The sequence below is a fragment of the Eurypyga helias genome, unplaced genomic scaffold (assembly GCF_000690775.1).
Source record: "Eurypyga helias isolate BGI_N326 unplaced genomic scaffold, ASM69077v1 scaffold3597, whole genome shotgun sequence".
NCBI classification, from domain to species: Eukaryota; Metazoa; Chordata; class Aves; order Eurypygiformes; family Eurypygidae; genus Eurypyga; species Eurypyga helias.
The window spans coordinates 14,607-30,263 of record NW_010259612.1 but is presented as its reverse complement, the minus strand read 5'-3'; the positions used below and the strand labels follow the sequence as shown (position 1 = coordinate 30,263).

The following is a 15,657-nucleotide window of genomic DNA, read 5'->3' as shown; positions in this document are numbered from 1 at the left end:
TCTTAATTGGCTGCTGCCTACTCTCTCATGCTCGTTCTCTCTCAAGCTCTCTGTCTCTCTTTGGGGTGTGGGGGAGGGAGTCTGGTTGGTAACACGTTGGTGCTATGCTTTTTTTTTTAAGTACTTAATTGATACGTGTTGTAACGAGGATGGTATATTCACACCAACAGCTGCAATCATTTAAAAATACAGAGTAGATTACAGTCTTGGCAAACTGTACAAAATTAGCTTGCAGACTACCTGAGATGAGAGGACTGAGAAAGTAGAGGTACTGCAGAGATACTGAGCCACGGTGCTCTGGCATAAGCTTCGTTTTTCTATTCACATAATGTACTTACGACCTCTGCTGTTGCCTAATCAGGCTGGGCTTTTTAAAAGTCCTGGATTTTATGAGGTGTGAAAGATGGTCATTCATAGTTTTAACATCAAGAAAGTGCCTTTTTATGCGTGTTCTTTGGACAAAGTGCTTTTCTTTAAACATGTCTTTGCTTAATTCTGTCTGATATTCTGTACTCACAGCTGTACCGCACACTTTTGTATTTCCAGACTGTTATTTGAGATTCTTCCTTCTTCCAAGAAGGAAGCCTTTCAGACCAATTTACTTGATTCTAGCACAAATAACTACCTATTCCAGTCTCCCTCATTCATAGTTTCCTGACTTACCTGAATAGCTAGAGGTTTTTCTTGAAAATGTATCTGATAGATTTATAATGAGGTTTTGTAAGACCTCATTACAGCAGTATCGCCTGCCCTTCAGTTTCAGAAGGCTACACAGTGTCTTAAGAGTAATAACAAGTAGCCTTGACCTAAAACTTTATTTTGAAATACATATTTATTGTGTAATGTCTATCACTCTTGTCCTCTTAGCAGTCTTAAATTAGCTATGATAAATATAATATGTTTTATAATAGATATAAACCAATGTATCTGTATTATTTTCCCTCAGACATGCATGTTTTCCTTTGCATTGTGTGTTGTTTTAATCTGGTTTGGGAAGGAGATTATGCCAGGCTTGCTGAAGGCAGTGTTTGAGTTTTGTGAATTTACTGGGTATACGATATGGATAGTATTACAGTAATTCCAGTGTATGGTTTTACATTTAACATGTACATGTCAGCATGGTATACAATCAGAGAAAGCGCTAAACACCACTAGCGCTGTGCAAGTAGCTAGTATTTTATCTCCGTTTTCACTTGGAAGTATTTCCCAGAATGCCTTTAACAGTAGGCATACAGTGGCAGTGGTTTTTAAGTTGCAAAAATTCTATGGTTAATAATGGACGTTTTCTAAGAGGTTTTCCAAGTAGAAGAACAAGTAGCAATAAGATCGTGTTTAACACTGTAATTTGGCAACAGTAGGTGTTTGACTGACATGGCGCGCTCAGTTCAGAAAGGAGAACAACTGTCCCTGATCTGTGTAGCTGTGCTACCATTCGGAACATGGAACAGGTCCTTCCTCGCTGCTGAAGTTTCCTGTTGGGTAGTTTTTATTACTTGAATATACTTATTTGAAAAATCTAAATACAATCTTTGAAGGAATTACTACTTCAGAGCTACTGTGAATGCTGATCCTGAATTACTGTCAGTCCTGCATTTGCTGCATGTACTTTGCTCTGCAACATTGGCAGAAAATGTGTAACTAAGCAATTTAAAGATTTTTTTTTTTTTTAATCAAGCTACATACATAAAGTTACAGACAGTTCTGGATTGGTGATTTCCCCCCCCCCCCCCCCAACTTGGAATCCACAGACCACATATAATAACCTCTCCTGAGCACTTTATATCAGTTATCACTTGGTATACATAAGGAATTTTTGAGGAATATTCCCTGATGATTTGTAAGGTTTCACAACTAAAGGCTGGAAGCTGTTCTGCAGTGCTGGAACTGCTGCTGCTGAGTTAAACTTTTTTTTTAATGCTTAAGATTATAAAACAGCAGAAACCTGCTTATTAAGATGTGCCTTAATCAGTATTAGTTGCACAAAAGAAAATATAATTGGTTTCCTTTTTAGAAAGGCAAAGCGTGCTGTTATCTTATTAAATAAGTGAGCTTGAGCTGCCTGTTTCCCAGGCTGTGTTCTGTGTTTCCAGATGTGTAGTATAATCAAGCTTCTCTTGAAGTTGTTCGGACATATCCTTACTTTACCTTTAAAAACAGTTAAATATAATAAATGCATTTTAATATTTTTTTTCTGTAAGGGAGTCTGAAACTGGGCACCTGTGTCTGCAGCTTATCACGATTTAACCAATAGAAAGCCCCAGACAAAATTGTGTTCCTTGCTCGTTTGCTATTTTTTTTTTTTGTTGTGTATATATTTGGATGACAGATTAAAATTGCAGGGATGTTTTCAGGACCAGATATTATTTCTGTATGATCTAGTGGTGTTAGCTTGGAGCTTTGAAGTTTAATTAATCTGTCCAGTCAAGAATTAAAGAGTAAAATCAAAATGATTAAGACCCTAATTACTATCCTGCAAGTATGGATGACATAGATGATTGAATCGTTCAGTGTTTCAAATACAGTTGACAAAATACCATGGTCTGTCTTTGTGATTAGAACCTATTCTGGGCAATTCCTTACCATTTTATACAGAATGGCAAACGTTTGGCAAAAGGCTGCTGGATATATTACAAAAGTTTTAAGGCCACTTGTAGCATATTTTCTGTCTTTCAGCAGATGGCAAATACAAATGGTAAGAAGTGTGTTTCGGGAGGTTTGCATTTGTTACAGCAAAATATGTATTTTATATAATGAAATGATCGGGGCCCTCAGTCTGACCAGAGACAGGCATGTGCTCTTAAACACTTCATCATTTAGAAGTAGGTAAACTTGACATAAACTGTCATTCTGAAAAGTTAGATCACGTTTTTATTTACTTCCTCAATGTAAATTTGTGTATAAAATGAAGCTTCCCTTTGGACTTGACACTGAACTACTATGTTCAAGAGTAGTTCATCTGTGCTTTCTCCTGTGCTACCTGTCAGGACTGAGCACAAAACATACCTAAACTTGGTTTTGATTCCTGGAAGTACAGCTAGAGTATATTGTAATTTGTATTTAAATCTTTTTCTTTTCCCTTCCCTTGCCCTGTGTTTTCAGCTTCCTGAAACAGTCCTTATGTGTGCAGCTTTGTGATACTGAAAATTGCAATGTGTGTGTATTGTTCTCAGTAGATGGAGGTAGGTCTGGGAAAGTGTGATAATTGAGCAACAACTTAGACTGAAGAAGATGGAGAAAAACGAGTCTAGTTTTTTGAAGCCTTCCCGTGTTGGCTTTAAGCCAGCTGTGCAAATGAGGCTGAAGGAGGGGAAAAACCCCCGAACACCAAACCAACCAACCAAAGTGCCACCTTTTGATTAAATTGGCCCAGTCAGAGCGTTGAGTAGCTGGGTTTTCTAATTGATTCATATACTGCTTTTTGAACTTGAAAGTTACAAAGTATGCCTACCTTTTTGACTTGGAAATTCCTCTGTAGGAATGCCTTAAGTGAATTTAGCCAATTCTGGGTCTGTGTGTGAATGTAGTCAGTAGCCAGTTTTATTTTGGTATTGGGTATTTTGTTACTTTTTTTACTAGCAATACCTTACAGGTAAATGTAATTAATTATATTTTACAAGTTCCCTTGGTTTTTTGCAGATCAGTATATCAGCATTGTTTATGATGACCCAGCAGAGTTTCTGTAACTCTTAAAAGGGGTAGATTTGTGACTGAAGAAAGGCTTTAGAAGCTTCTTAGCCAAGTAGTTCAACACCTGGATAACTGCAGGCTGTGTAATTTGCTCCTGGTAGTATGCAAGACTTGTGTTAAGAGGCTGAGAACATGGTAGTAAGGAATTGATCCTCCCATGATACTGTTTCACTGAAGTATTCTTATTTGATTTTTTTTTTTAATTCAACATTCAAAATTACTGAATGTATTTTTCACTGAACTACAGTATTATAAATTCTTCATAAAGTAATTAACTTCCTTAAAAATCAGTTCTTTGGCCCATTGCTTAAGAGTAACAAGTCAAACTGAGTTGCAGACTTCCAAAATCTTAGTGAAGAAACCTGTAGCTGACATTCATGTTGAGCTTCCTTACCTCTGACACCATATTTCTCTTATCTAATCAAAAGGCTCCTTAATTATTTTAAAGGGATATAAAATAAGGCAGCATTTACAGTTTCCATTGCAGACAATGATACTGGACTGGACAGCTTCCAGTACTGTATTACCACCACAAAAACCCCATGATCTGATGCTGTGCTCTAATCGTTAACCACCTGACCAACGTGTCTGCTCGCTGTATCGCGTTCTTTCCTCTTAGTCTGTGATGTTTCACCGCTGCCGTTTCTGTGCCAAGGAAACTTAGTTTATCCAGTGTCTCTTATGGGGAATGTGGAAATCAAATGCTTTTTCACTTACTCTGGACCAAAATGGCCTTTTGTAGTTTAATCACCTGTGGCCAATATGTTAAGTTTTATCTGTCACCTAATTTGGGTCCTTCCTGCTCCATCATGGAGGTGAGTTAGAGAAATGCGAGTGGAATGTGGGGGGGTGTTTGAATTCAGTGGTATAATACAATATTTTAAGACAAATTTAAATTTAGGAGGGTAAGCTGCTTCAGAGTTGTCCATTCAGAATTTCATTACATCTTGAGATTCCTGAAGTGCACTGAAGTTGTAAGGAAAAGCTGTTGGTAGTTGCTTGCAGGTATAACTTAATTTTCCCAAATTAAAGTGCTTTGGTAAAGCTGCTGTGTGAAAGGTGCTGGGTAACATTAATTAGCTTGCTAACATCACTTAAGGAATGAATGCTCTGAACCTAATGGCTTTAAATTTGGGGAGTATTATAATGAGTATTTTTAGGAGTTATTGGGAAGGAAAATCTTCTGGCTGGTGATGTGTCTTGTTGCAAGTAATAGATGTTCTTCCCTTGTTACAAGGACTTGGCTGTCTCCAGCTTTTCTAGGATGACTAACTAGTCTTGGTTTTGAGAGCTCCTAAACATTCAAAGCTTCAGGAGAAAGCTACAGTTAATAGCCCCTTAAGTACTAAACCTCTTTAAAAACTTATAATAGAGTTTACAGCAAAATAATATATGTGTCAATGAGACTGTCTTATAGTTAGAATTGATGGTAAAAGTATGACTGCTGAAAATGTTCTCATGAGGTTGGTTTTCATTCTAGAAAGTGGAGCGGTTCCAAAAAAGAAGGATCCATTAACACACACCAGTAATTCCCTTCCTCGTTCAAAAACTGTTGCAAAAGCGGGATCCACAGGCCTTTCAGGTCACCACAGAACACCTAGTTACAGTGGGATATCAACAACTTCTGTGTCTAGACCAGCACTTAATCCTGCAGCTTCAACTCATAAGGTATGGTAAGGACAAATACAGCAGTATACGCTTGGAAAGTCAGTGTAATTTCCAGAACAAATTTTGGATTTACTGCCTTTTGCAGTATTGTAGTAGCAGAAAGGTTTTTTGGAAAAAATACCTTTAGGCCAAGCCCCTTGAGCTAGGCTGCAGAGCCGATTTCAGAAATCGGAGGGCATTGGGTGGCTGCGTGGACAAAGGGATTTTAATTGTGATCGCAGTAATAAATGATGATACTTGTTTTGAAAATTGCATGGGAAACTGAGGGAAGCTTATCTAGGAGAAAAATAAATGTTACTCCCAGTATGTAAAAGGTGGAGGAAAAAAACCCCGCTTACTCCAGAGCTACAGGTTTTTGGCCCCCATGGGTTCCTTCTCTTCCAACGCAGGCGTACACAAGATTGTATTGTAACCACACTGAAAACAAAATTACGGTGAGATTGTGCCTGAAATAAAACAGTAAATCCAATACTAATATGGCACAAAAATGCTCCATTACTTTTGACACATCTCTTTCCATCCTGCTACTCCCACACTAAAGTAGAATAAAGAGTAGAATGGACAGAACATCAGTGTGGTTAAGCATTAGTGCTGCTATAATAAGAAGGCTTCTAAATGGCCTGTTAGCAGAGTATGCTTATAGGTATTGAGAATCTGAAGCAGTTGTGATGTTCTGTTTCTAGAGTATGCTGGTGGGGGAAATGCTGAAGTTAGATATAATTGTATTTATCTTAAACACACACACACACAAAATTCCCAAACCAAAATCAAACCAAAAAATACTCTCTCCTCTGGATTGTAAGATGTTCTGCCTGTAGCTGAATATGATGGTGTGATTTGTAGTAAAATGCAGAATCAGAATATCCAGTGTTAACGTATTGGGTTTTACTGGAACTTATGAACTCTAAAAGGAATTTTGTTAGTAGTAGGCTTTAAAAGCATTGAGTTAGTTTCTTTGTTTGATTTTTTTTTTTTCCCCCCTCCCCTCCCCCCCTCTCCAGGCTGCTCCTAAAAATAGAACAAATAAGCCTTCTACTCCTACCACGGCTCCTCGAAAAAAGAAAGACTTGAAGATATTTAGAAATGTGGACAGTAATCTTGCTAATCTTATCCTAAATGAAATTGTTGATAGGTAAGTCTGAAGAAAAGCAGCCTTTTCAGTGCAGCAAACCATTCAGTACAGTTTTGGTCCACTTGGAATGAAAATTAGTACTTCTTCTTTATTGTGGGCTGTTTGGGGGTTGTTTTGGATTTGGGCTTTTTGTTGTTACTTTGGCAAAAGGATGAAAAATCAAATTGGAAATGCTTATCTTCTTAAATGCTTAGCAGGATAAGTTGTAGAGTTCCTCAAAAGGGTTCTGTATAAATAATCAAATGCATTAAATTAGTCAGCTGCAGCTGAAGAGTATCTCATTGTTAGACTAATTAGTATTCCATTTCTTTGTTAGTGGCCCAACTGTCAAATTTGATGATATCGCAGGGCAGGAACTGGCTAAACAAGCTTTGCAAGAAATTGTTATTCTTCCTTCTCTTAGGCCTGAGGTAAGCATCTGGATTTTATCTCTTTGTCACAGAATCAAAGAAATGTGTTGTGCTTCACACATGATGTGGTGATTCTTGAGTTCTGTATTCACTGGTTATGATCGCTGTTGATAACTGTGTGGCAATGGCTGCCTTGGAAAAGGAGAATTTAGAATTATGTTAAAATGCTACCATGAAATTCTTCATCTTCTGGTTAGTCAGTGTTGGAAAAAGTGACTGAGGCAATAGCTTACGAAAAACAGAACCAACAACCCAACCCAAAAAACCCCAGCAAACCACAAACCCTTAAAAAGCCAAACCAACCAACTGAAAAATCCCGAGAATTTGTGAGGCTGACTGTTCGGGATAGTTAGAGCTGCCTGTCCAACCCTGTATGGACACGTAAAGGACAAAACCCATAATTGGAAGAGTGAAACAGAGGAGATCTGTATAGGTAAATTAAGTCATGACACTATCTGATTTGAAAAATATAATCGGCGTTGTGGTCATATTCTCTGGGTGGATGTTGGTTAGACATTCTGAATAGTCTGCTCCCAGCAGGAGGGCAAGTGAAGAAGTGAAGTCGGGAACAAGCAAGTACACCGAGGCGTACTCTGAGTGCACGCTGAGGTACACTTGGCAGCGGATTTCCTCTTTACTTGGCTGAGTGGAAGTTGGTCATTTAGGCTTTTATTTATCATAGGTGGCACAGCAGCTGCTGTGACTGCCTAGGTTGAGGCCTGCTGGAATATACTGCTGGAATTTTCTGAGCCATTTAATTTTTAAAAATTAAATTGGTCATTTTCTAAAGCTGGACTTGTGAAAAGTTGCTGGATTCCTGCAGACACTGCATGCCATGATTTACTGCAGTGCTGATTATCAAAGCAGAATTGCTGTTTGTTCTTTATTTGCTTGTGGGTCTCTTCTGTCACGTTGATGGGTGACTGGAGTTGCTCTGTGGCCTTCCTCTTTCCTATAGTGCTGTTTATGGTTTTGAAATGTTGTGGGAAGAAACCCTAAACCTGGCATAGCGTCACAGTAATACTAGGCCTGTGGAAAACAAAGCTTTGGTGTCAAATATGCGTGCTCTGGTATTATGCAGAAGAAAACGTCGTCGTACCATCTCTGTTGTTACAGGGCCTTTAGTATGTCATTTGGGTGGGAGGGTCTTGGAGGTGTGGGGCTTGGAATAGTTGTGACTCTTTTGGTAGCAGTTGGTATTTTCAGTAAGGTGGTCTCTGTATTGCTGTAGCTAGCAATGGGCCTGACCTTGGTGTAGTTAGAGGTATAACAGGGACGGAGAATCCTGTGTATTTTTAAATCTTCTTTGGAAGAAAAAAGATTGGTTTTATACCTTGTAAATGAACATGGTAGATGTGGCATCTATAAGGGAATACTTAGTCAATTAAATACTAACTCAGTTTTAACCTCAATGAAGTTTTGAACACAAGTTTGTATTTAAACAAGCCAATTGACGGTATTTTTCTAGGAGAGCAAGAGTTGAGGTGAATAAAAAGAAAACACTGGCTAGGGACATGGCTGCAACCATATCAGGAGCTAAGATGCTAACAGAACAGCAGTGATTAGTTCAGACCATGCTTAGTATGATTAGTCTGTTTGAAAACTCCATGTGTCTCACTGGCAGCTGAACTGTGTAGGTGATGGTGAGGGAGAGTTATAGGTTTGGTCTGGACTATCTTTAAAATGAGGGATTTCCCACAGAATGACTCCAAACAGAAGGAGTCAGGCAGGAGGTGGTGTGCAGCATGGAAAGCGGCAACAGTTGAGGAGTGTAGTTATCCAGGTTAAAACACTGCAATACGGTTGTGACGTAGGTGGGACGTATCAACAAATAGGATCATGGGGGATAACTGTTTTTAGCCATCAAGCAAAGTCAAGCACAAACAGTGCCGTGAATGGTGGAATAATAGAGCAAACACACGTTGCTCTGTCAGTCATCGAAGAAGTGCTACACTGGTGATGGAGCCATTTGTTATCATGGATATTGCGGAAAGGAGTGCCTCCCGACAGTGGTGTTGAGACATGGTGTGTATATGTAAGAGACTCCCTACTATTCCTTTTGGTTGGCTGTTGGAATTATCAGAAGCTGGAATGGAGGGTGAGTGTGAGGCCAAAAAAGGAACCGTGAAACTCTTGAGGGAAAGGGTAAAGACAACGCCCTGGAGAAAACATGCTATAGGAATGACTAAATGATAAGTTGTACTCTAGGAGAATTTGTATGTTTGTTTGCTGTGATGATGTATACGATGGGTGCAATTTTGTAGCGCAGGAAGGATGAATCCGATGCAAAGTGAGAGGGAGGAGGTGATTATCAGTAGCATCTAGAGAAAGCAGTGGGTTGATAAGTAGTATTTTAAATAGTTTTAGTTCAGCTTAAGCTTCACTTAATAAAGAAAAGATGAAAGAGTTTTTCCATATGGAGTTAGTAGGAACATTGCTTTAATTCTTATTACACACCTGCGTTCTCCCCTTTGTAAATGCTGTTGGTGCTTTAAACTTGTTCGGCTGCTCTGCCTTGTGGAGTGTGTTCCTGCCTTTTATGCTCCTTTTGCAGTGCCTCTCTGCACAGAATAATCGTGGCTGTTGGGTGGTGAAACAATAGGGACAGGACGTGCACGAGGTTGGGTCATGGTAGTAACAGGATGTAGTTCCCTAAAAACCTGTGCTGTTGTAGCACCGCTGCTGTTGCTACCACCATGAGCCAGTGAGCTGTTCCTCAATCTTAAACTGTTTTCTTGCAAAGCTAAACCAACGTTTTAAGTCTTTGGAGGTGACTTATGATGATGTACTTCTCAGTTATTTACAGGACTTAGAGCTCCTGCACGTGGCTTATTGCTGTTTGGCCCACCAGGAAACGGGAAGACAATGTTGGTAAGAAAATCCCTTTATGGATGAGTTGGTGGCCTTGAACTGTAACCATGAGGGGTGGCTTCAGCTTGGATGTTTTAGTAATAACCTGTATATTCTTCCTGGATATGTGTTACAGTGCCAGTTTAATACACAAATGCAAAATTGTTCTTCACCGAGGATTTTACAGGGGAGGGAATTGCTAAAGCATTCTCCATTTAGTTCTTTGCAGTGTTGCAAGTAGTATTTTAGAACTTAAACCGGCAATTCCGAGTTTCATTTTCAGAGGGAGCAAAAGTAACATGGTTAATCGTTTGTGTACAGCAGCGATTAATCACAAGCGGTCTGCTAGCCACTAAAACATACCAGAAGCGCACTTTGGAAATGGGGAAGGAGCATGGTAGCAGGGACGGGGGTTGTCTCACTTCCACGCTGCTGTGCAAAGAGTATAAGCAGCAGCCAGGCAGTTCCACAGCGCTTGTTGTCTCAGCCTGACGTGCGGGGTCTGGGGAACTGGAGTGAAATGGCAGTGCGTGAGCCAGGGAGCATCACGTGTCCCCATGCAGCTGAGCCGGGCACAGCGTCCTGTATCGCGTGGCGTGGCTGCGCCTGCACGCTCCCTGTGGTGCTGGGTCAGCTCTGAGGTGCAGGGCTGTGAATGTTGAGCAGCTCGCCTGGGCTCATCTATTGTGTTTTGTGTACTGAAACATGACTGCTAATCACTAAAATCAAACTGTATAATCCGGGAACATAATTTCTTGAATAGCAGGAAACTGTTGAAGAAGAGGGTACTCTGCACGAGCAGTCTGGCTGAACTGATGCTTTCCTAGGCTTCCTCGGGAAAATTGTATAGGTAGGGTAAGGAGGAAGAAAACCCACATAACTGCTGCCTTAAATTGTCAGCCTAAATTAGTTAGAACTGTCTCAGATGTCTACTCTGGATACGTTGAAATGAGGTGGAGACTTGTATTCTTTGGTAAGCTAGTTGTAGGTTGCTATGGAGATGATGTGATTAGAGAAGACTAAGGGAGCCTGGAAATTTGGCTGCTTATCTGTTCTAATGTATAAGTGGCCTGTACAGAAGTTTTCTGTAGCATCTACAAGGTGCTCCCTTTGAAGGAATGTAGAGGCTTTTAGAATCCTCCATCAGGACATGAGTGCTGGCTAAAGAAGCAGAGAGGTATCTTCAGTGTGATGTTTTAAAAAATAGTTTTTGTTTTTTTCCCCTTTCCTAGGCCAAAGCAGTTGCTGCGGAATCAAATGCCACTTTCTTTAATATAAGTGCAGCGAGCCTAACTTCAAAATACGTAAGTAGCAGCTGGCAGTTATATTGATCTGAAAAGACACATGGTGTAATCGGGGTTTAAGGCGGCCAGAGTCTTCCCATGAGTCTTTGGTGAATTGTTGGCCTGTAGTGAACGTAACACTTCAAAAGAAGTGACTTGTGAAGTAAAAAATTTAGTTTGTGCTTGTGATAACTCAACGTCAAAGGCTTTTGTAGTTCAGTGAGCCTGGCTGTCATACAGGTGAGTGGTTGTGGGTTTTTTCTTCTTCAAAAAGTAAATGAAGTTGGTCTCAGTTCCCTTTCACTCTGATAACTGAAGCACCAAAATGTCTTAAATTCCACTGTGATCATAAGTGAAGCTGTAATGTTCCTTTTGAAGACAAAACCAATACTGTTGTATGTAATACTGAACTAGTGAAGTTCTGAACGTGTGTGAATGGACTGAGTGTGGATGGTTATTAGCAAGGTTTTCTGTAGGTTCTTATGTTAGCTTTCTTGTAACAAACACTTTCTAAACCCCTCCAAAACCAATTTATTGTTGTTTTAGGTAGGTGAAGGGGAGAAACTGGTGCGTGCTCTATTTGCAGTAGCGAGAGAACTTCAGCCTTCTATCATTTTTATTGGTAAGACCTTATATGTTGTTGGATTTGTGTATTTTCGTAAATATTTTCACTTACTAAATTGCAGTCATCAGGTAAACTTCTGTAGGTAATTCTGCAGTGCAGAGCCTGTGTCTCGGGTATGACCAGCTGGCTAATCAGTAGTTCATACAGAGCATGCTAGATTACTGTTATGTATTTAATTGGTGTTAATAGTGGGTAGAAATACCCTGAAAAACCCAAATGCTGTACTACCCTTATGGGTTGAGTCCATGTATATATTAAATTTCTAACATGGAGGTGGGTTTTGCTTATCCTGAGCTGCAGTTTATTATCAGCAGGAGAATTCTTTTCCCCTTCTCCTGTGTGTTTGGTGTTACATATTCAAAGGACAACACATTATATAAGCTTTTAAATTTTCCTAAGGTCTGTCTGTCTCCTAAGGGATAAAGATCGGATCTTTCTTCCTGGGACCCTTTATTAGCAAAAGAACTTTGGCAAATATGAAGACTTTGATGTTGTGTGCTTAATTAAAAGGTGTTTCTTTGTTTTTTAGATGAAGTTGATAGCCTTTTGTGTGAAAGACGCGAAGGTGAACATGACGCTAGTAGGCGTCTAAAAACAGAATTTTTAATAGAATTTGATGGTGTAAGTATTTAGTCTTGGATATTATTGAACTGAATTGGCTAATGTAGAGGGGGGTGAGTACAAGCTACAGATGAAGCTCAACGAGGATTTGGCTGCTGGGGCTTAGTTCTGCCCTCCTCACCCCTCACCTTGGTTGCCAAACAGCTTTTTTTCTATTGCTGTTAGTTTTTCACCTGCGTACTGTGGTGTTCTGGAAAATTCAGCCTGGGCTGAAAGGTAGTAATCTGGAGATGAGCTGAAAATAATGGACCGAAAGACTGCAGACAGAGAAGAAAGGGTAACAAATGTCAAAACTATAGGAGCTCTGAGAACAGATGTTTTTACAAAGCAAGAGGGACACAAGGGTCAGGCTGAGTTGAATCCTTGATTGCAGTTCCATGTTTTGGTGAAGCACGTCTCCATTCTGGCAAACTAAAAGAAGACTAAATGGTTTTTGAGTAGGGTCTTTTTGGTTTTGTAAGGGCTGTGTGTTACAAAAGCATGCAATATCAAGGGGTAAGGTGAGACTTGAGGGATGAGAGTTTAAAACACTTCAGATCATGGGTATAAACAGCTCTGACGCATGAGAAGAGTCGATTTCTGTATTAGTATGCTTTTTGTTGAGCTACATATTTTTTTCTTGGCATTGTGACCCAGAGATGACATGACACAGTAAAAATACACTCAATAGCACATATTTAGGGCCACGAAGATGCTCAGAGGGCTGGAGCCCCTCTCCTGTGATAAAAGGCTGCAAGAATTGGGCTTGTTCAGCCTGGAGAAGAGGAGGCTCTGGGGAGACCTTATTGCAGCCTTCCAGTTCCTGAAGGGGCCTACAAGGAAGCTGGGAGGGGACTTTTTACAAGGGCCTGTAGTGACAGGACAAGGGGTAACGGGACAAACTGAAAACAGGGAGGTTTAGATTAGATATCAGGAAGAAATTCTTCCCGGAGAGGGTGGTGAGGCAGTGGAACAGGTTGCCCAGAGAAGCTGTAGATGCCCCATCCCTGGAAGTGTTCAAGGCCAGGCTGGAAGATGCTCTGAGCACCCTGGTCTAGTGGAAGGTGTCCCTGTCCATGGCAGGGGGGGTGGGAATAGATGATCTTTTAAGTCCCTTTCAACCCAAACCACTCTGTGATTCTATGATTTTATATGTAATACCCAGGAAAAGAAACTGGGTTTCATAGTTGGGGTGAGAAACAAATGAATATCACTGTTTTTCTATCACACAGCACTGGTTTTTTTTGCACTGAACACTCTTCGTTTATATTCCACTGTGCCAGTGGAGTGTTGTTACAGGGGTGAAGCAATAGTAATGGGGTGCAGGAGGAGAAGATAACTATATAGAGAAACAAGATCAGGAAAAACTTCTCCAAAGCGGGAGAATCGGGACGAATAATGTAATTTCACACACACACGTGTGCGCACACTGAGTTTTCCCTTAAAAGGAGAAGGGGAAAATTAAACCTAATCAGTAAGCTAGCATACTTTGGATCAAGCTGTAACTACATCATACAGTATTTTTGGGGGAGATTTTTGGACTTGGTACAGCAGCAATGAATTGAAGTCTATGAAGGACTGGACATTTGGGTACCAGAGACGTGTTACTATTCACCCAATGTTTTCTCTGAGGTCTGGAATCTCTAAGTCTCCATGTTCTTGGGTATAAAATCAAGTCTTGCAATTGCGAGTGAGTTGGGGGGAAAATTACGGTGCCTGTGTACTATTGAAGAGCTTCTTACTTTGATTATGAGCTTCTTGTGAGAGCCATGTTAGATGAATCTCTGATCTGATTTTGTGGTTCTGCCTGTACCTTAATATTGAGTTTTAATTCTCTCTGTAGGCTTCAAAACAACATTTGGTGTTAAAATCCACAACAGCAGAGACTCTAGCTTTTTAAACGTAATTATCTCTGGATGACTAAACTTCGGAGTGCTTTTTTAGTCTTCTCTAGGTTTACATTCCTCCTTATTTTTTTTCTGTTTACTTTTTCCTAGTTTGACCTTACACTTGTCTGAAGAATGTTTTAAAGCTAACTGCATGGGGGGCAAAAAGCATATACAGTAAGATCCCATCAGTGTGCTGAATACACGGTTGTGTTTTATTACTACTTGATGTAAACTGAAAGTTGTCTTGCCTTCCTACGTTATGCAGGTGCAGTCCTCTGGAGAGGACAGAATACTTGTGATGGGAGCAACAAACAGGCCACAGGAGCTTGATGATGCTGTTCTCCGGTATCAAGATGTCTCTTCCTTTGTTGGACTACAATAACAGGATGTTGGTTATGAAGAACAGGTTTTGCTACTCAGTGACTTGGTTGTTTTAAGTTTTGGAGCAAGTAACAAAAGCTGTGTGGCAAGTTAAGATACTTAACCTCTCAAAGAGGTGCCTGTCTCTTCTCTGCTGGGATACACCCGCACAAGTGTGGTGGCCTTGGGATTGTCCAACCAGCAGTACCGGTTGAGGCCAGTCAGCATTTTACAGCCCTCTTGATTCTTATACACTACTTTTTAATTATTTGGTTCTCAGTGGCAGGGTGAAGGAAGAACCTTGACTAATGAAATCCAGTATTTCTTTGAATATTGGACTTCTTATGTCCCATTCAATTACAGATCTTGCTGTAGATTTGCCTTAGGACTTTTTTTGCTACAAGTTCTCATACTTCTTTCTCTTTTCATTCTTGATTGAGGAAAATAGGCATGTCAGCAGTGCCTGAACAAATAAACCATGTTTTTAGTGATTCCAAAGACTTTCTGTGTACAGTGAAGAGATGCTTCACTTTGTTGCTAGTGCTTAGTGGTGTTTCTACCTTCAGAGTGTTTCCCTGTCTGGGAGGAGTCTCTTAACTTCAGATAAGAGTAAGGTGACACCAGTGGCTTGTGCATATTGTTGGTTTAGTTTGGGTTTTTTTAGTCTGTAGTTCTATGCCCTAGAGGTTGATGATGTAAGTGGAAATTTGACATTTATCAAACCAAGTATTAGATCTGTATGTGCTAAAAACAAGTGTGTTATATTTATGGTTTGTGGGTTTGTTTGGTTTTTTTTTTTTTAGACGATTCACCAAACGGGTATATGTGTCGTTACCAAATGAAGAAGTAAGTATTATTTTCCATGCATTTTCCTCATTTTAAGATCAATTCATTAAAAAAAAGGCATAAAATACATTTCATAGACTATTCTTAACTTGCCCTAGTGGGTGATTACAGTTCTGTGAGTTAACTTCTGGCCCATCTTGGCCACGTACACTGTGCTTCAATTCTGGCAACAGTCTGAAGTTTTTGCCTTTTTTTTTTTTTTAAACACATACTAGTAGCAGATGTGGTAGTAGCTACTCAGTATTTCTTGGCTAGTGAGGTGTTGCTTTACATACTGGCAGGCGCAGACAAGTCTCAAGTGGGGCTT

The 15,657-nt window shown here is 40.0% G+C and overlaps 1 protein-coding gene across 1 annotated transcript in view; it reads left to right on the top strand.

The window, feature by feature from the left end:
* The window catches only part of SPAST (spastin), a gene marked incomplete at its 5' end in the record, with an annotated part of 32,938 nt that overhangs the window by 9,809 nt on the left and 7,472 nt on the right, over positions 1–15,657 (top strand). The window contains 9 exons of the mRNA XM_010154693.1: positions 5,168–5,355; positions 6,357–6,487; positions 6,804–6,897; positions 9,694–9,768; positions 10,980–11,051; positions 11,577–11,652; positions 12,185–12,276; positions 14,410–14,489; positions 15,308–15,350. Of these exons, the coding sequence (XP_010152995.1) occupies positions 5,168–5,355; positions 6,357–6,487; positions 6,804–6,897; positions 9,694–9,768; positions 10,980–11,051; positions 11,577–11,652; positions 12,185–12,276; positions 14,410–14,489; positions 15,308–15,350 (851 nt within the window). The remainder of the gene's footprint in view (positions 1–5,167; positions 5,356–6,356; positions 6,488–6,803; positions 6,898–9,693; positions 9,769–10,979; positions 11,052–11,576; positions 11,653–12,184; positions 12,277–14,409; positions 14,490–15,307; positions 15,351–15,657) is intronic.